The sequence below is a fragment of the Empidonax traillii genome, unplaced genomic scaffold (genome assembly GCF_003031625.1).
Source record: "Empidonax traillii isolate 1590-97213 ecotype Southwest subspecies unplaced genomic scaffold, ASM303162v1 scaffold1428:size197735, whole genome shotgun sequence".
Classification (NCBI taxonomy): domain Eukaryota; kingdom Metazoa; phylum Chordata; class Aves; order Passeriformes; family Tyrannidae; genus Empidonax; species Empidonax traillii.
The window spans coordinates 67,336-87,894 of NW_020956621.1; the positions used below are offsets into that span (position 1 = coordinate 67,336).

General features: G+C 43.4%; 1 protein-coding gene across 3 annotated transcripts in view; it reads left to right on the forward strand.

The window, feature by feature from the left end:
• The first annotated feature begins 1,551 nt into the window (after positions 1–1,551).
• DIP2A (disco interacting protein 2 homolog A) overlaps positions 1,552–20,559 on the forward strand; it is a 75,544-nt gene continuing 56,536 nt past the window's right edge. For all 3 annotated transcript variants that reach the window (XM_027907236.1, XM_027907237.1, XM_027907238.1), the window contains exon 1: positions 1,552–1,686. In XM_027907236.1, the coding sequence (XP_027763037.1) occupies positions 1,590–1,686 (97 nt within the window). In that variant the 5' untranslated portion in view covers positions 1,552–1,589. The remainder of the gene's footprint in view (positions 1,687–20,559) is intronic.

Below are 20,559 nucleotides of genomic sequence, written 5' to 3' on the forward strand. Positions count from 1 at the left end.
TGTGCATTTCTAGAGCAGAGTTCAGAACTGGCACTAAATCAAATCTGTAATTGCATACTCACACCTCAATGTTCAGTGTTGACTCTAAGCAAGGCTGTGAGACCAGAGAGCCTGTGCTCAGAGGGAGCCAGTCAGTACTGACACTGCAAATCCAAATGAATGACTAGTTTTAAAATCTCGCACTTTTAGGTGGACATTAAAGATTACCTTTTACAGGGAAGCTGGCACGTCATAGGGATCAGTTCTGTTTCAAGGGAATTTGGCTTTGCACTGGCACATTTTTTAATCAATCTACAGGGTTTTTTTTATGTCCCAAGACATGCAGAGCAGTCTTTCAGGATCTGAGCTATAGGAACATGTTCCCTGTGTCTGTGTTCCCATCAGCTCCCTGCTACCCACAGACGGCTTTCTGAAGGACAGTGGAAGCAGAAACATTTCTGTCCTGTATCAGGGGTGAAGTTTTAAGTAGTGTGGTTTTCCAAGGGCTGGTGTGGTGTGTCCATGCCCTCGGAAGGGCAGTCGTGCGGGGGACGCTCTCCTGTGATGTCTTGAGCTCACTAACATGAGCAGAGGATTTGGAAGCCCCCTATGTAATACCAGGGTGAACCCCATCACCCCCAGATGGGGTAGCTGTTTTGGACAGAAACAGCTGTTAGCAGAAAACTTCTCCCCAGATTTTTTTCCCTGTTTTCTGGTTCCAGGAAGGTTATTCTTACTGGCAGAGCAGTCTTGGCAGCCAGGACCACTGGCAAGGTCCTGGATTTGCTTTTGCCCCGGGTCTTTGGGAGGCTGCAGGAACGCCAGAAGTTCGTCATGCCCATGGTGTCTTGGCACACACACTCACACCAGAAGTTGTGGAAAATGGGGAAAAAGCATGGGGAAAAAGCCACTGCATCAACATGGGCTCCAAACCCAAGGTTTCCTCCTGGTCTCTAAGCGCCCTTGGAGAGGTGGTTGGCTTTAGGTAAGACACAGATACATTTATCTATCTTTATTTATTTGTTTGATACAGTCCCAGGCACCACTTTACGTCTAGGCTCTCATACTGGAATTCTGTGCCATGAATACCTCCATACCCTATCCTGGGACACGCCGTGGGTTGGGGATGTAAGGGGGGAGCCGGGTCCTCACGCTCGGTCACGGTTCCCATTTTCTGCTGGGAGGAAAGAAGTGGGGAGGGAGAAGGGCAGTTTCGGTACTTTGGGGAAGTGATCTCAGCAAAGCAGGGGCGAAGGAAAGGGAAAGAGGAAGGGAAACAGGAAAGGGAAAGGAAAGAAGGAGGAAGGAGAGGAAAGAAACAGGCAGGGCTGAAGGAGAGAGGCAGCAGACGGCTGAGGGAGGGGGCGGGCCCTGCTGCGGCCCCGCCCGGCCAGGCCCGGCCCGGCCCGGCCCTGGCGCGGGCGGCGCGTCCCGGGCTGCGGCAGCGGCTGCGCGGGGCGGCGGGGCCGGCTGCCCCTCCCTCTCTCCCTCCCTGGCTTTTCCCTCCCCGCCGGGCCGGCCCGGGACCGCCCCCGGCCCCACCTGCGGCAGCGCTGGGCGGCGGCTCCGGCGGGGTCCGCTCGCTGCTCGCCCGCCCGCCCGCCCGCGCCATGGCGGCGGAGCGCGGGGGCTGCGCGCTGGAGGCCGTGCCGCTGCCGCCCGAGGTGCGAGAGAGCCTGGCGGAGCTGGAGCTGGAGCTGTCCGAGGGTGAGCGGGGCCGCGGCTCGGCGGGGCTGCGGGGCCCGGCCCGGCCCGGCCCGGCCGGCGGGGAGGCCGCGGGCGGCTCCGGTCGCCCGGCCGGGGCGGTGCGGGCGCGGTGCTGCTGAGGGGGCACCTGGGAGCGGCGGCGGCGGCGGGTTCGCCCCTCGGCGGGGCCCGTGGGCACCGGGCTCGGCTCCCGCCGGAGCCCTCGCACGGGGGCCGGGCCTGCGCCCACACCGCGGGCCCTGCGCTGGGAGCGGCGGCGGAGACTCCCTCGGGAGCGCTTCCACACCGCTCAGCGCGCAGCTGGATGCGCTGGAAGGACAGTTGTTTCTCGGTGTTGTTCGTTTTTTTTTGGTTGGTTTGTTTGGTTTTTTGTTGTGTTTTTTTTTTTTTTTTTTAGTTATAATGTCTTTGGATCTCTCGTTAATTTCCAACGGTTTCGTGCTTCCCGGTGTATACGGGCAGGAATACGGTGATGTTCCCTCCGTTTCTGTAGAGCTGCAGAATCACAGAATGGTTTTTTGGGTTGGAACCTTCAGGCTCACGGTGTTCCAGCCCCCTGCCACGGGCAGGGGCACCTTCCACCAGCCCAGGCTGCTCCAAGCCCCGTCCAACCTGACCTTGAACACTTCCAGGGATGGAGCAGCCATGGCTTCACTGAGCAACCTGTGCCAGGCCCTCACCACCCTCCAGGGAAGAATTTCTTCCCTGTATCCAATCCAGCTCTCTCCTCTGTCAGTGGGAAGCCTTTCCACCTTGTGCTGTCACTGCAGGCCCTTGTCCCAAGTCCCTCTCCAGCTCTCTTGGAGCCCCTTTAGACACTGGAAGGATCTTTAAGGAGCCTTCCTACTCCAGGCTGAACACCCCCAGCTCTCCCAGCCTGTCTGCAGAGCGAGGGGCTCCAGCCCTGTGCATTAATGAGCAGAGGTGGCAAGATGTAATGCCAGGCAAAGGGTCACTGTGACCATGCCGTGGGTTTTCAGCCCCCAAAAGGAAGCGTTCCTTCCCTTCCACCTACCAGCTGGTCAGCAGAGATCACAACCCTTCTGTGACTGCAGTGGGAGTTGAAGGGCTGGGAGGATTTTTTTTTTTTGCCTGTTGGTCCCCTGGCATGGCTTGCCCTGCGGACAGGCAGGTGTAGGCACTTGGTGCAGGAGAGCGTGGCAGGGCAGAGGTGACCGAGGCAGCATTTTTTGGGAGCAGATACTGGATTTCCCTCAGTTACGTTGTCAAGGTGCAAGTTGGAGCAGAAGAGCTAAAAACCTGTTAGTGCCGTCCATGGTCCTGGGGGTGGGAGCGTTCACTCCTGCCCTCAGATGTCGCAGTATTCAAATCAGCATGTTCAAGTGGGCGAAATTCGGGTTATTTCTCCTAAATACATGGTGTGACTCAGGCCATGGCATTGGAAATGATTCACAGGTCCGCTGTCCTCGCCTCCAGCGTGGAACCCCAGGTGCAGTGGCAGGGGAAAGGTGTAGGATGGGCAACTTTGTTGTCCAAGTGTAACGTGTCGCTGCACGCCCGCCGGCGCTGTCGGAAGCAGTGCCTGGCATGCCCCGGTGCTTGTGCAAGAGGAATTCCCGTGAGTTGCTCTGCTGTGTGTGCAGCTGGCACCGTGTGTTCTCACGGCCCGGCCACACTGGGCTGGGCACGGCGGCTCTTCCTCTGTGCCTGCTGACATGTGTGGGTCAGCCGGGATTCCTGGGGCTGGCTGCTCCTGACTACATGTTTGTTGAACTGATGGAACATTTTTTTAATAAATCTGCAGTGTGTTAAACCAGTGAAACACCTGGAGTGACTGCAAACTGTCCTGGGGCAGGGGGTCTGATATGGAAAGTGTATTGCTGTGTAGCTACTGGATCAATTAAGGGATTGGATCGAGTGGTTATGCAAGATCAAATTTCTTGACCGCTCTGAAGACTTAGTTTATGAGCTTAGATGTGAGTCCTTTTCTGCCTTTCCTCAAAGACTTGAAAGCGCTTGCAAGTATTTCTTCAACACTTGATATGTTACGTGCTCGTGCCCTGCCGTCGCTTGAGTTTGCATGTGAAGCTTTTAGTGGACAACTCCATCGTTAATGCTCAGAACTTGCTTGTTTGGAGAGGAAGGAATAGCAATCTAAGATTTCTTGTGCTGAATATGCCGCAAGTTAGAGAGGGTCAGTACTTGGGAGGATGTTCCCATCATCTGAGGGGAAGTGTGAAGGGAGAAGGAGAATGGAAGAAACACAAGAGCGAGTTCCTTTCTAATTTGTGTATGTACTTTGTTAATTGAAATGTTGTGCGTATTGTGCTGAGGCAGGAGCAGTGTCTGTTCTCTTTGATTACATTATTTTCACCTATAAATAAATTAATCAGGAAGGTGATTAATCTTTCCCTTTGATTTTGCCCTAGGTTGTTGTAGCAAAAGTTTGGAAAAGCGTTTGTGTTTAGATATAGGGAAGAATGGAAACATGAGTACAAAGGCAACTCAAAATCCTAAATAAAGCATTTGACTGAGAAGACTTTTGGATGGGGGTGGAATGCCAGCTCATACTGCAATTCCAATCGCATGCACATTTCCAACCCCTCGCGTTTCCAAGATCCTAATCTCTCGATTGGCGTTGTTTGTATTCTTCATGTATTGGAAAAATAATAGTTGAGGATAAAAAAGTTACCATGCAGTGATGCTGCTGTGATGCCTTGTTACATCATCACTGTAATTCCTTTCTAGTTGAAAAAAAATTAGTGGATCTTGTTAAGAAAACTTAAGAGATCTGTCACAACCTTTTTGGGAGGTAAGGACATTTTTGAGAGCATGCCTGGCACCTAAACTGGGCTGCAGCTGATGATGGATCTGTGGACTAAGCTTGCTTACCTTAAGACTGTAAGATGCTGCAGCTTTCTGATGTAATGGAAAGATGCAGAGTTCCCTAATGAGCCTGGCAGGATAAGCGTGGCAGGGATGCTGTGAAGCTCCAGTGCTTCACGTTTTTTATTAGTCACTGGAAAACACTGTTGGGGTTTTTTGTTGCCGTTGTTTTTTTCTTCTGTGTTCTGAAAGAGAGCTAAGATTATAAATAGCTCTTAAAAGAAAAAAATATTGGCAGTAGAGATTTTGCAGGAAAAGCATCAATGGGCTTTTTAAAGCCTGTACCTGTTCTGTGATACACACATATATTTGTGTGTATTTTTGTCTATCTATGTGTACTTGTGCACTGCCTTTTACTAAGGAATAATAATTTTGAAGAGCTGGTCTCATTCAGACACAGATGTGACTCATATAATTTGCGCTTTCACGAAAACCACATTTCAGTTGAACGCCATGCCTTGAAACAACTTCTTGTGTGGAGAGAGCTCTGTCTTCCCTTGTCGTCATTTTTATTCTTTTCCTTTTGTGAGCTTTCCCAGTTTTTCTGCTGCTTTTTTTTTTTTTTTTTCCCATGGCACATATCTATACTTTGCTGCCTCATGCAATGAGATGCATGTTTAGGGTAACAGAGAGATCATGAAGCCCGTCCTGGGCCAAAATAACTCCTGATGTTTGAAGACTTTTTTCTGAAGAGAGTAGGGCAACACTTGAGCAGCTTCACTTTTACTCCCCTAAGCCTTGGGGATGTGGAATGGGGTCATTTTTTTGCTTCTTCCAGGTTATTTATGGCAGAAGATGCTTCTCTTTTTCCTTGCTCATCTAAGGACAAGATACGTAGGAATAGAAGTAGTCAAAGATAAAACTGTGTCAGGTGTCTGTGCAGGAATCAGTACCTGGTGTCAGCTTGTGTTGGCTTTGCCTTCTAGAACTGTTGGTGGTGGCAGTGACCTCAGACAGCAGTTCATTGAATTACAAAAACATGTAACTATGTTTGTTTCTTTTCTTAGAAATTTTTGTGCTTGTTGCTGTCTGGGTGCACTGAGGCTGGGCCGTTTGGATGCACAACACTGGATTTGTGTTCAGTATAGGAAAGAAAAATGGGGGTGTACAGACTCTGAAGTGCTGTTTGACCAGTGTGGGGAATGGTACAACGCTTTTTTCTGTCTGAATTTCTGATCAGCTTCAACTGTTAAATATGTGGATTTGGGTTTTCTTCTGTTTGCGATGAATTTGTAGGTGGGTCTTAGTTTGGACTTGATGATCTTGGAGGTCTTTTCCAACCTTAATGATTCTGTGAACTAAGCTGAAACTCTAAACAGAGATTAACCTGCTGCAAAGAGGCTGAAGAGATTTTTCTACTAGTTCAGATCTGTCTGGTTACTCCACCGATTGCCAGATGGAGAGTGCTGCTCGCAGTGGCTTCTGTCAAACAGGCTACAGGGTTAGTGCTGAGATAGAAATGTATTGTCCTGTAGCTTACCATTTAATTATAACCTTATTCCTTGGTTTATTTGGGGTTTATAGCTGTGTTTTGCAGCTCCTAACACATAGCTCCTAGGTTTCCTCAGAGCCTGGTTGAGTTTTAGTGGCAAACTGTGCAGTTTGGATGGAGTGGTGAGTGTGCAGGTTCCCCAGCAGATGTTTACATCTGCCTGGGCTGAAAGCTGAATCTCACGTGATTTTGACCCCAGTTTTTTTATTTCCCATTTAGGAAAGGAAGAATTTGTGTGTGTGACAAGGAAGCTTTCTCTGGGGTTTTTTTGTGTGTTGGTTTGTTTGTTTGTTTTTCCTTTTTGAGAATTGGGGGTTTTTGGCATGTTTTAAGTACTGCAGGTAATTCCTGAGTGGAAGAAGATATCAGCTATGAAGTATTTCCTGAAAAAAATTAAAGATATTTAAAGTCTGACATTTTTGGCTACTGCAAATATTTCAGCAGTGCTTCAGCAAATACTTCTGTAATAAGTCGAGTTGGCTTTGTGTGTTTGTTTTTTTTTTTTTTTAAATAAATTGATAAAATAGTACTTGTTTTTGGTCAGAACAGCCTTCTTATAAAACCTAAAGGTAGTGGTGAGAGCTGAAAAGTTTAAGTGCTTTTGTTACACTGGCAGAATTGATGTGGTACTAAATTTCTGTATGTGAAATGGGTGAGGAAGAGACACACACACACACTTTCACATATTATTATTCTTGTGATAGAGCATGGTATTTGGGAGGTTTTTTCTGGTCTTTAAGTCACAGTTTTTTGTGTTATGGAAGTCTTCTGCTATCATTTTAATATTTGGAAAAATAAATACGATCTGAGACTGTCAGTGGGAAGGACCAGGGAGACAGATGGCAGTCTGTGAAACTTAACCTGCAGCGTCCTTCTTGCTTAATTTCTGGGCTCTCCAACAGAAACTGTTAATTGTGTGATAGTACCTGGGGCTTGCCAAATGCCCGTGGGGGCCGAGTGAGCCTACAAAGCTTGTTCTCACACGTTAACACCCGGTGCAGGTCTCACCTGGCTGGCGTCCTTCAGGCTACCTTGTGTTCCTCAGGCCCCTTCTGTGACTGGAACACTCAGGCTGTGTCCAGAGGGAGGCAGGGTCTTGATTTATTTGTTTATTTATTTATTTATCTCAGGGCAGTCTTGTGGCATGGAGTAGTGCCCGGGGAACACGCTGTCACTGCTCGTTCACCGGTGGGAATGTGCTACAGCTGAGGTTTTATCCAAACCTCGGTGGAATTAATTCATAAACTTGAGATCTAAGAGAGAGGGCAGTTACCAGAGGTGGCATGAAGAGTTCAAAGTCCACTAAACCCTTCTGCATTGGGAGAGTAAAGCAAATTGACCTTTTTTTTAATTATTGTTTCTTGCCATGTCTGATGTGCTGAATGATCAGAGCAGATTTTTGTTCTCCCCTGTATTTTGGAAGGTAGTGAGAAGCAGTTTTGAGGCTCTTGTTGAGGTGACCTAAAATATTGGCACCCATACTGGAAAGCATTGTAGTAGTGGTGGAATAATGAGATTGATTGTGGTTTTCACCTGTAACAAGCCTTCCCTTTCACTCTCGTTCCCACTGCCCCATCACGTTCATTTTCCACCAGTGTTATTCTGCTGCCCCTCCCTCCCCTTTTTTCTTTCCCACCTTCTGGAACATGGGAGGATGAGCAAGCTGTCTGGTCTTAGCTGAGAGCATCTTTGTAACACTTTTTACCTTCGGCTGTTTCTAATGAATCGATTCTGTGAGCAGTGAGGAGCTGCAGAAGGACATCCACCCTTATTCTGCTGTCTGTGGCTTCCAGCTTAGCAGTGATGCTGATGCACTTAAAGGCTTAAAAAATGAAAGGACTAAATCTACTGTGCTGCTTCCTTTATCGCTGAGAGGAAAGAGAAAATGCCCGACCAGGAGAACTGGGAGTGCTGGGTCATCAACTTCCTTTCCAATCAAAGCAGAATTTCAGACTCGACCAGTTAGGTGGTTGGGGCTTTTTTTTGGTTGCCCTTTGGATTTCTGATGTAGTTAACCAGTGTTTAAATTAATCTCTTCCCTCTGTCTGAGTAAAAATCTTGTTATTCTTTTATATGCTGCTTTGCCAAGGAAGGTTAAAACCTGTGGGGAGCAATAGTATGATGGCAACCTGTCCTTTAAAAAAATGAAATTAAATATATTTTCTTCCAGATGTTCTTGTGAAAAAATACTTTCTCCCATACTTAAATCAAGCTTTGTCAGCCTTGAGAACATGAAGTGACTTTTTTTTTTTTTTTTTCCCATTTGCCAGTTAAAATGCTGTTGGGGTGTTTTTTTCTTTGGGTTAGTTTGGTTTTTTTTTTTTAAAGGCATAAACTATTCTTCTGAAATGTGATTTTCCTGAGGAAGGGCTGTGGCATCTCTTGGACTGAAGAACAGCATGACACAGAGAAGGTGCCCGGTGGCATTTCCTACAGCGGAGTTACAGATGGATCGCCCCGATCTGTTACTGCAAGAAAGACTTTTTTTTTTTTTTTTTTTTTAAGTATGCAAAGGGAGAGGCAAAACATTTCAGTTCTCTGATTACATGACAGTTATGTGGTTATTAAGAACCTGGGTATTTACCTTGGAAGAAGCATCAAAGTATTTGACAGTTTCTTGGCACAAAAGGTTTGTAGCTCTCGAGGAAACACAAACTTGGTGCGTTCGCCTGTGGCGATTGCAGACCCAGATTCGAAGGTCATGGAATCATTTAGGCTGGAAAAGACCTCTGAGGTCGTGGAGTCCAAGCATTACCCCAGCAGGGTGTGCAGTAAAATTGAGTGTGTGGTTTTCCGGGGCTGAGGCTGAAGAAGGCAGTTCTGCAGTGCAGAATTCAGTTGAAATGTGTGGCTGAATCATTAAAGCCTCCAAAACTTCATCATAACCTTCTACCAAATCCTTCTGCCTTTCTCACAAATCTGTGGATTTTTGTTGTTATTGTTTTCCTGTGTTGAAGCTTGAGCCTTGTAGTCAGTGTCTGCAATTCACAGTTCAGTGAAGAAAGAAGCAGCTCTTTACCTTCTGTGTCTGTTGTTACCTTTTGAAGGTCAAGACATTCCTATTTTATGATCTCTGTGTACATCCCTTTAAGAACTTGCAGGGACCTCCAGCGACTGGTGAATCTTGTTGGGCCTCATCCCTTCACTAGCAGGGACTTCTTGTTCGGTGTTCCTGCTGGATACCAGTAGTTTCTGACAAACATCTGCCTCTTCCAGAATTTGTTATTTATGGACACCAAAAATGAACTTACAGCTGGTGTTGCGATATTTTGAAGATAGGTGTAAATCATCTTTTATTCTGGCTTTTTATTATAATCCACTGGGGCTCAAATATTTGATTTTGTTAATTTATTTTTCGTTTTACCTAGTTATAACCAGATGGCCTCAGAGCTGGATTGGGTTGAGGGCAGAAGGATGGAGGAGGGTGCCAATACTTCAGCTTAGCTGCAATGTGAATCTGCACCCGAAATAAATTTTCTCAGCTTCTGCCTGTGTCTGTGTGGCTGTTCCTTCAATCTGTCCCGGATCCAGCCTGGAATGAAATGCTGGCCTTGCTCGGTTGTGGCTGCGTCTTGTCCTTCTAGAACTTGAGATATGAAAGCTCCCATGAATCTTGATCAGTATGTTGCTGCCCCACAGATCTGGGATTCATCAAACACAAGGAAAATACCAGCATTTTATCAGGTAGGGTTTGAGAAGTCCTTTGCTTACGGAGAAATGAAAACCTGTTTTGGCAAGTGGTTTGGTTGTAACTGGAGGAGCTTCAGCTCCGTCCGTACCGGCTTCCTGTTATTAAGCCAGAATTCTGCCAGAAAGTCCCACACTCTGAGATTTCCACCTTACATTACGAGGAGTAGGAAATGTGAAGAAAAGGCTGGAATGTGTTGTTGCAAAGAAAGCCTGTCGGGTCATGTCGTGAGAGCACGAGGGAGGCAGGGTTAGGAAAAGGGAAAATGTTTGTTTGCAGTTTCATGTTGTCCAACAAAACTACTGAAGTTTCTCATCTGAGTTGTGTTTGTATGATTTTGTGGGAGTTACTTCATTTTGCAAGGAATATTCACTGTTTTCAGAGATGGGAGCTCAGTAATGATTTTTCCCTTTGTTTTTCTTTCAGAAAAAGTGTTTGAAGAAAGCGAGTCTTTAGGTTTGAGCATTTTTTTTCTGATTTTGTTTTGGTGTTATTTTTTTTTTTTTTACCCCAGGTTTTCATTTGCTAAGTAACAACCACTAAGGAACTTGAACTTTGTCAACCATCTAGCTGATGTTGTAGTACATGTTATAGGAGTGGTTGTACTTGGGATGCTCATTCTTGCTCTTTGCCTTGTTTCTGCTGCTCTTGGCTTAGACACATGCACAGTAAAAGTTATGACCTTGAAACTTCTCAGCAGTTGAGCTGATTAACCCAGAGTCACTCCTAGCAGGAAATAGAGGTCTTTTTTGTTTTGTTTGGTTTTTTTTCCCCTCTCCTTGCTCTGGTGCAGGAGTGTTGAGAGCATCACTCTGGACATCCTCCCAGTTTGACTCTGTGTAGTCTCATCTGATTTTTGGGCTGTGCTTAACTGTGCCCCCAGAAACACCAGTGGGGTAAGAAGGATTAGTTTGGATTAGTTTGGCTGCTGTGGGTCTTTGTGTTGTATTTTTGCTGGTTGTGTGTTTGCCTGCCTTGAGCAGCTGGGCAAACTGAGGGACAGTGTATTTGGTGGTGGTCAGATCCAGAACCGTAGCTGGACCTGTCAGTGTGAGCAGCAGCGCCGGAGTCGAGGTGGTGCACGTTGTTTTCCCTGCTCTCACTTTCCAGCTACAGCTGCCTTGTTGGTGAGGTTTTGGGTTACTTTTCGTGAATAATTCAATGAACCAGTGGTTTAAAAGCATTGATGTAGTAATCAACCAGTGTGATCGTGTGACAGATGAAGGAACGTGTTAAGGAAATGGGTATTTTTTGATGCCTTCTGATTGCTCCAGTGTTTGGAGCAAATTATATCTTTGGTTCTAGACTTTTCCCAATGGTGAAACCAGGATTAGATGTATCAGCAACTATTGCTTAAATGAGTGCCAAGTCATATCTTTCTTCAGATTTGGGTTTTAGCAGATGTTGGCACTGTTCTGGTTTGGTTTGGTTTGATTTCCAGAGGACATCAGCTTATAAATTTACCAGTGCCTGAGACTGACCATCAGCAAAGGAGGGTCTTCCCTTTTTTAACAGAAGGTGTTTTCAGGTGCCCTTCAGAATGTTTAGATTCTGCTAATTGAAAGAAGAACTTTGGGTGCTGGGAATACCTGTAACAGAGGTGTTTGCAGGAGGCAGGGGCTGCTCTGGAGACCTGGAATGAAGATGTACAAAAGGTGTCCCTGTAGTTATTGCCCTTTCCTTTCTCAGTGATTTTTTTTTTTTTTACCTCATTGTTACTAACAGTAGCTTGTGGCACAGCACACACTAAACTACAAAAACCCTCCTTTACACTCATATTCTGTATTTGCTTGTAGCTGTGGCCCGATATTCTAATTTTATGCTACTGTTAAGATTATAAATCATATTTTAATGATAAAATGGCTGTGTCTACATCCTGGTCTGTATTACTTTTGCCTCAGTAAGTGGTATGGGCCTTGAATTGTGAGTTAAGTCTTTGTTGCAGTCACAGCAGGGAGTTGTGATGATGAAGGTGATTACAAGTTGGTTTGAGCCTGTGGAGGAGGAGTAGCAGAATGATTAGTGAAACCACTAAAGGGTAGATAGTAGTAAGAAGTAAATGGTGCCTTGTACTTCCATTTGAAAGGAAAGCTGTGCAAATTAGATTTGACAAACTCTGTGTTGGAGTGGGAATTAACACAATTGATCCTTCTCCCCCTGGCAGGACCAGCATTCCCTGTCCTGCATCCAGAGGGGAAAAAATAAAAATTATTTTAAACATACGAAACAGAGCTAATAGTGTGCAGAGCTAATATCTGACAGCTTGTTCTTGTGATCATTCCTTGTTTTCTGTGCCCTGCTGCCCCTTACTGCATCTTCCATCGGGCAAGCTCTTGTGTCAGGGTTGCTTTCACCATTTATTTGGATTGTTCCTTTTTTGGATCAGGCCAGTTTGGTCACTCTTGTGCTCCAAACAGGTAGGTTTTTCCTGACTGTGGAAAGAGCCTTCTCTTGGTTTTATCCAACTCTGTCCAAAGTCTTCAGCACTGGTGATAACCCACAAGCTTTTTGGAGGCTTTACCTTTCTTTACCTTCCTTATTTAAGCTGACTCATGACAAGAGGTAGCCTTGCTGTGTTCAAACAAGCCATGTTTTGACACTGCAAAAGAAAGAGAGATTCTGAATCGGTGTGAGATAATTCCCTGGGGTGCTTGAAGGGACTGGGGGGTAGATTGATGATTCATGCAGTACTGATGTTATCAAAATTGTGTTCATCACGTGAAGTAAGTCTTCCATGCCCTTTTATAAAGGAAAGTGTGACTTCAAAACTCGAGAATTTATTTCCAGTCCTCGTCACTGGATGTTGTATTTGGGAGAGTGACTGCAGTAAAATTATTTCCTGGTGCTGTGCGAAGACCCTTGCCTAGTTCTGGGCTAGGAGGACAATTATGACTGTTCACTAGAAATTAATGTTGTTGTGTGTAATGGGTAGAAGTATCTTCAGCAAAACGGTGGTTCAGATTAATTTTAGTGGAGATATTTCTGGAAGCACAAGACCAGAGGAGGTGACCTGCCCAACCTCACCCCCCCAAATCATATTGACATACTACCTTCCAATGATAAACCAGGTGATAAAATAGTACCTTTTGCAGGTTTGTGGATTTGTAAATTTTTTTTTAGCAGTAGTCATATGTATTTAATGGAATTAAACCATTAAGTTGGTGTTTCACGGTAAATGCCAGTGGGTTGTATTTTAAGACTAAGGAAACATGTTTAAAAGAAATCCATTTGCCAACTCTGTAGGAATTTGTGCTACTCATTTGAGGTTCATCATCAGGTTTTGCACTTCTGTCTCTGGATAAATGATTTATTTGGTTTCAAGCATATCCAAGTATTTTCAGATTCTTATGGAATTGCAAGCTTGTGCAGTCTACACTTAATTGGCAGGAGCATTTAAAAAATATATATTGATATGTTTCCTAGAGAAATTTTTGGAAGAAATTGAATTGTTTTTTCTATAAAACCAGGAGGCATCATTATTCCACTTATTTCTTGTATCGTAGGATAGATTCACAAAGTTTGAGTTGCAAGAGACTTTTAAAATTCATCCACTTGGAGAACCAATGCTGAAGCAAGCCTTGATTAGTTCCTAACTTTTCTTAGGTGCTAATTAACAAATGTTGACTCATCTTAGGTTTTCTAGGTGTTTCAAGAAGTTTCTGATATCAAAGCTTTCACATGACACTTCTCGGAGAGTCTTGAATTGAAGTGAATTTATTTGCAGAGATTCTGAGCAGCAGGTCCTGGACTGAGGCCTAAAAAAAGAAACATAAAATATGTCATTTGACAGAAAAATGTTGCCTTGATATCTTTAAGCTCCTTTTGGTGTTTCTGTAGATTTTAATGAATGTTGATACCATGTTAATAACATCCCTGATTCTCACTTTCTGCAGGAAGGAACTTTACTGGTAGCTATTACAGTGATTTTTTTTTTTGTGCTCACAACAGAGCAAGCAGCAGCAGGATCTTAAGGGAAATCTGCATGCAGAGAATTGACTTTTAAATTACTTTTTTTCTATTTTTCTTTCCTAACTGCAGTGACTTGTAGAGTTTTTTAGGGATGTTGCGTCAGGCTGACGTGAGTAAGCAGAATTTCTTGATTTCAGTCTTTATTCTTCTGGAAGCTTTCTAGAATTTTGGGGAGAGGGAACTGTAGCAACTGCAAAAGCTTTAGAATTTTAAACTCTTTAAGCATCTTTCAGAATTTGAGAACTAAAGTTATTTCCTAAATTTATGAGTTAATCAGTCCAGCTGTTGAGAAAGCACCTGAGTGTCTAATAGAAATATATAAGGACTTTAAATTATTACCCACTTGTGCCAGGTTTTGAGTGTTTTAAACCCAGTGGCTTATGGGTGAAGCCATGTACACTGGAAAAGTTGGGTTAAGATATTTATTAAGATAATTATAGATAACCAAAATGCCTTTGTTCCTGAGAGAAATTCTGAGGGAACATCTCATTTCTGAAGCACCGGAGGATTGAGCTACAAAACTGTAGAGAATATAGGATTGCTGGGGCTCAGTGGTTTTCTTACAGACCGAGGCACTTCCTAAGAAGACACGCGTAAAAATCAGAAAAGCTCTGCAGTTTGGGAGTATTGGAAAGTCCAAAATTGCAGAATTTTGGCTGAAAAATCAAGCTGTTAATAGTATACCAAGACAATTTTCTTGGGAAAGGGGTTGCATTTCCAAAAGCAAAAAAAAAAAAACCTCTCTCTCTCTATATATAAGTTGAGGGGAACTCAAGACACAGGTTTTACAACTCTCTTACCAAACTGCTGGACAGTCTTAATTTTTCCAGGAATAAAAAGCAAAATGCTCATGAATTAACAAAAGTCATGGTAGGGAGGTGGACAGGGGCTCTGGTGGAATTTTTTTCCTTGTCTTAATCAAGACTGGAGAGAGAAGACTGGAGAACTTGAGAAACTTAATCTAATTCAATAAACGGGCAAGGGAAGTGAAGCAGCATTTGTAGAGGTCATGTCAGCCACTTCTACATATTAGATTAACAGGAGCTTAATTGATTTAAAATTCCACGGCTGTTTATGAAATGCAGCGAGGTCATTAACGTGTCTCCTGATCCTCAGTTAAAATGAAGGGACTAATTATAGCTATTTGAAATCCTTAACTCCAAGAGTTATCTGTATTTTCTGCATTAGCAATGTGGGGGCTTTTTTACGCCAGTCCAAAGCAATGCAGGTCCCTGAAGGATGTGTCTGTTGTGAACAGGAATGGCTTTGCCTCATGAATGTTTAAGCCAATTATTCAAACAGTTTAAACACTATTTGGGGTGTCAATTTAAAAATGCTAGTGTATTCCATTTATGGCAGAAATCTTCAAAGTGGTAGTGGTAGTTGAAACAGTCACCCACTCCAAGAGGTGGTGTTTGTTGAGTCATAACTCTGTGTTGTGTAGCAGTTGTTATATTGGGGGAAAATAACTACAGATTTATAAATTCCATCCTTTCTGGCAACAGTAAAAAGAAATTCATTTATTTATTTATTTACTTTGTAGTGTTTTCACAGAAATACAGCATGCAGGTTTTATTAGTCATTTAAGAAGTAATAATAATAAAATTTTTAAAAATCCAAAGTCCTTTTTTTTATAAGCACTTCTGAAAAACAGATTTTAATTTTTTTTTTTTTTTTTTTTTTTGTAAATAAGTATAAACCTCTGTTCTGGAAATGGAGTTCAGATAGCTGGCTGAGTAAGGCATTTGGAGACAAAGTGTCAAAACCTATTGCTTTGAACTGGGCCAGTTTTTGCTGCCAGTGAGTTTCCCGTGGAGAGACTTCTGTGTTTCAATTGCCAAAGTTTAAAAGCAAGAGATGGAGTGCAAACCAACTCATCAGAAGCTTGCTTGATTCTGCACATGCCTGGAAACTATTTTAATGCACTTTACACAGGGTGAGAGCAGATCCAGGCATTATCTTTGAGGGTACTGACTTCTGTGCAAGCAATGGCATCTCATTTTGAGTTTTTTGGGGGTTTATTTTGTTTTGTTTTGTTTGTTTTTTTTTTTTTTTTTAAAGTTCTCGGATGGTCCTGCTTTCTGTGCTGCATCCAGTGCCAGGCATCCAACAGGTTGTTGCTGCTTCGCTGGGTTTCAACACCAGGCAGAGTCACTGCTGGGGATCCTGGGGGTGATTTTGAAGTAAATCCACACTCAGACTAAACCTGAATTTAGGATCAGGTGACTTTTCATACCACAACGTGTCTGAATGAGACCGTTTTGCGTGTACACAAATAGAGATTATCTGTTTTTAGGGTGAAAAGGTTGAAACAGGTGGTTTCAACCACTCCTTCACAAGATCCCCAGCCCGTGCCTCCATCCACGGCCTTCCTGCTCATATGCTCCTGCATTCTGAAGCCTCTTCTCTCTTGGCAAAAGAATTATAAAAACAAAATGCAAACCTATTCAATGTTCTGTTCGTTGAACAATGTGTCTTCAGTGCGCTGGATGAGTCAGAGGTCTTGTTGAAAAATAAATGTAGTCATGTAGATTTTTCCCAGCACTTGCACACAGGGGACTATGTTGGGGCTGAATGGACAAGCATGAGTCTGATATTTTTGTTCCTCTGTGTTTGTCTCTGTAACTGTTTGTCTGAGTCTGCATTTTGGGCACTCAGGGTGGTGTGGTTGGTACTGGGTAGCATTGCATTGGTGGTTTGGTTTTTGTTTTTTTTGTACTGGGCTGCACTGTCAAGGCATCAAATATGTGATCTTTCCAAAGTTTATAGGTGAATACTGTTTTAAGGGAATTGCTTGTAATCTTTTTATTTTAATAAAGAGATTCCAAGTGATTAAGTGATTAGTAATTACTTAATAGTGCTCAGTGGTAAGGAGCTGTAGTGGAAAAAGCTGGTTGTAATGGAAGAGCTTGAGGGAAACAACTGTTTGGTGTCAAGTGGAAGAACTTTGGTGCTTTTTCCTTGCAACTGGGTTTTGTTGAAACTCTTTGGTTAATTGAAACTTTGTTTTGTTGTGGGTTACTCTCACTGGGGTTTTGGAGGGGCCTGGTACAAGTTTTATCTTAACTGTGCTCTGCCAGATCATTGTTATGTTGGTAACTAAGGGTATTTTACTGCAAAATAGTATTTCTCAGCCTTTGATTATGGATATCACTGCATGGGATGATCTGGAAACTCATCTGTTTCGTGCCGGAGTTGGTTCACTTTTTCTCCCTAACGTGCTTTGTTCTTAAGCAATCTATCTAAAAATGATTGCTGCGTTCAAGGCTTGATGTAATAAAGATGCATTTCACAAATAAGGTTTTAACAAACCTTACTTTATAGCAAATACTGCTGATTAGCCCCTGCCTTGGCAGCAGGGGGGGAGCTGTGTGTTACATTCAGCCTCAAACTGGTGCTGGTTGTGGTCTTGAGCATCTGAGACCACAGACACCAAACCTGGCTGTGCTGTCCTTTGGCTCTTTCTGACCAGATAAATGAGGAAAAGGTGCATTTGGCAGAAATCCCAGAATCCCAGAATGGGTTGGATTGGAAAGGACCACAGTGGGTCATCTGGTCCAACCTCCCTGCTCAACGTTTTTGTTGCCAACATTTTGTTCTTGCTGTTCAGGGAGAGCTCCAGTTCATGAGAAAATACGCTTAATAGGTGGTGTTGCAGCTAGAAATGAGTTGTAAATAAGTTCAGCCACCACCAGGACCCACGCTGGGGCTTCCCAAGTGTGAACTCTTCTGGTCCTGATGGGGATTGATGTTGTTTTTCTCCTGCCATGAGAGGATGTTTGTGTGCACCAGCTGGCTTGCTTTGCCTCCTGCTTCTCTGAATAATTCAGCTGTTTTCTTTTTTTTCCAGTTGATCATTTTGTAGTTCAGCCAGGATCTCTGAATCACTTCATCTGTTTGTGACGACATCAGATGACTTATGGGCGTCCGATATATCACTGATTCTTTAGTAAAATTATATTCTCTTATGCTATCTTGTAGTTTTAACGTGAATATTGATAAAGATTTTTTAAAGAAATATGCTAACGTTTGATTTTAAAAAGTCAAAGTGTCTTCATTCAACATAAAATTTTGCCCAGTAGCCACCCCCTTCCCCATTCTGTCCCTCTCCCCCTGGTTATTTCAAGATTAACTTTAAATCTTTCCTCTAAAAGCATGGTTTTACAATGCATTTGAGGGTGTTAGGAGACCAATCAAATCTGAAACCCAGACCTAGAAATCCATTGAAAAAGTTCTGTAGTTTACAAATTGAAATAACTTGTGTACGGACTAGACATTGCAGGTCACCTGCCTTCTCTTTCTAGGTTTTGAATGCACTCTGATTTTTGAGCGTTGTGCTGTGGTTTGAGTGTTTTGGGGTTTGCTGATGGGTTTTTAAAAGATTTTCGTGGCCTAATAAATGAGTTGGATCTTCCCACGGTCGTGGATTTGTGAATCAGGTGGATTCAGTCTTTAGTGTGGTGCATCGTGCCTAAATGGCATCTTTGTGGTTGCTGCCACAGTTTGAATATGAGCTTTTTGCAACTCGTAAATGTGAAATGCTCAGTTGTTCCTAAAATGACTGCAGTTGATGGCGTAACTTTGTGGGTGTAAATGGAGAGAGGAAAAAAAGAAATCAGCATAAAAATAAAGCTTCATACGTGTTTATTAGTCTGAAGTCTATTCATTGTGTTAATTAATTACTGTGTCTTACATAATGAGAGCATAAAGGATGTGAAAGAAAAAGAATCGTTCTTTAGATGAAAGAGGGAGTTACAAAAGCTTAACAGCTTCAAACAGCATCCTCTATATGTGTATCCTCTATTATTTTTACACACGTGTTCCTCAAGGCGAGGGATGACTTCATGATATAAGGCATTTATTACCAACTTAAATACAAATTTTGTTTTGTGATTGGTTGTTTTAACTGAATTATACATAGAAAATTCTCCCTACCCAATATAAGTTTCTTCTCTTCACGGAATTACTGGAGAGGAATGTGTGTTGTATTTGTTGCTAAAATGTACTTTAGAAAGGCTTTTTCCTTTATGGTTCCCCCATTTCTATATCTGGTTGTTTCTAGATTTGCATCTTTGGAGTCAGTTTTCGTGAAGTCTTTTGGGTAACCACAGGATGACTTGGTTCAGTTATTTCTGGCCTCATTCCTTATAAAGGTTGGTTAGTACATGCCAGCCAGTTATTCTGCTTTGATATTGTGTCCTTGATGGATTTAGGAAGTGAGAAACAAAAACTCTGAGTATTTTCATTTCTCCAGTGCACTGAGATTTTGGTTATTTGGAAATAGCACTTAGATAAGTGTTTAAAGGGGAACACGTTGCTTGCATACAGCATCCTTTCTAAAGCTTTTAATTTTGCTGTCTTATCAAAATGACTGTGTCAGAGAATAATTTCTGGCTTGAATTGTAAAAGATCCTGTTCATTGATATGCCTGACCACTCCTGATCTGTTTTTTTTTCCCAACTTCTTTTGTTGGCTTTTGTGGAAGCGGACAGCACGTTCCCTGCAGGACCAGCTGATTCCCATCGCTCCCTCCCCATGCACGCAGCTTTCCTCAGCCTCTTAAGGGGGATGGTGACACGAATGGTCCCCATAATGATGAGAAATGAGGGCTGTACCTGGTTTGATGGATGTTGTTCACCTGCAGGTGCACACACAGCTGGCATCTGTCGCTCTGGGTCCGTGCTCTGCGGGAGCTCTGACTGCAGAGAAGGGAGGTGGTTGAGTTGGAGCTCTTCTGTGTCCCTGTGGATGGAGCTTAAAGATTTACTGCAGCAGTGCAACAACAATTCATTAACTGGGCTTAGCTGAACCTGGAAACTCTTCTGCTAAGGCTTCTTTTCTGATCCAGTTATTTAACCTTCTCTTAGCCTGCCAAACGCTGGTTCATGGCAGACAAAGCAAGTAAATGTTTTTAAAGGCCAGGCAGCTCCAGAGTTAAAAGGGCCCAGCTCTCTCTTCTCCCAGTGTAAATGCTCAGTTCAGAACCGTGGGTTACAGAACAACCTGGAATGCACTGCCCTTGCACATCCTGCCAGAACTGCGTGCTTCGCTCACCTTGGCTTTCTTAATTTGTAAATGTAAGTGGTGCCTTTGTCCTGCCACTGCTTTGAATCTTCAAGGTGAAAAGGTGATGTATAAACGTATCAGAATAGAATTTTCTAATTCTAACGTTTAGCATTGCTGTGCCATTTGCAAAACTCCTAATGGCTTATCAGACTAAATCTGTTAGTTTTGATAATGCATTGTGTGATTTCTTAGGCAGTTAATGGTGTTGTAAAATAGATGGTCCCACTCTGTAACTGTGCACAAAGTGGAAGATGGAATTTTCTACTGTTAACTTATTGGTAAAATTCTTCCCCTCTCTGTCATTAACACAATTAGCTAGTCAATATTTTTTTTGTTTCTAGAGCTTGATGTTTCAGTGGTTCTGTCATGTATGCACAGCTTCAATGAAACTCTACATTTAAGTAGCTGTGTATTTCCTTCCGTGCTGTTGCTTTTACATGCAGAAGAGTTTTTGTACTTTGATACTTGAATTCTCTCAAAGGGATGAAAGGCCTTCTGCAAATTAAGAATTATCAATAACATACATTTTCAGTGAAGTTGTGCTGAACTTCTAACGCTGCTTCAAAGGCATCCTGGTGTTCTCAGCGGGTTTCAAATAGGACCTTTGAAATGGAATTTCTGGTAGGTTAGTCAAGCACATCACCATATGGAGTGATCAGATGTCACTTATTTCTGTTCTGAACAGATTCCTGTAATATGAAAGATTACAATCAAGGTGTTTTCACACTTCACTTAGCTCATCATCTGCCAGCTAAATTAAGGTGTCAATTGACCTACCAGATGTAGTAGCCACAGACCTACCAGGGCCTTT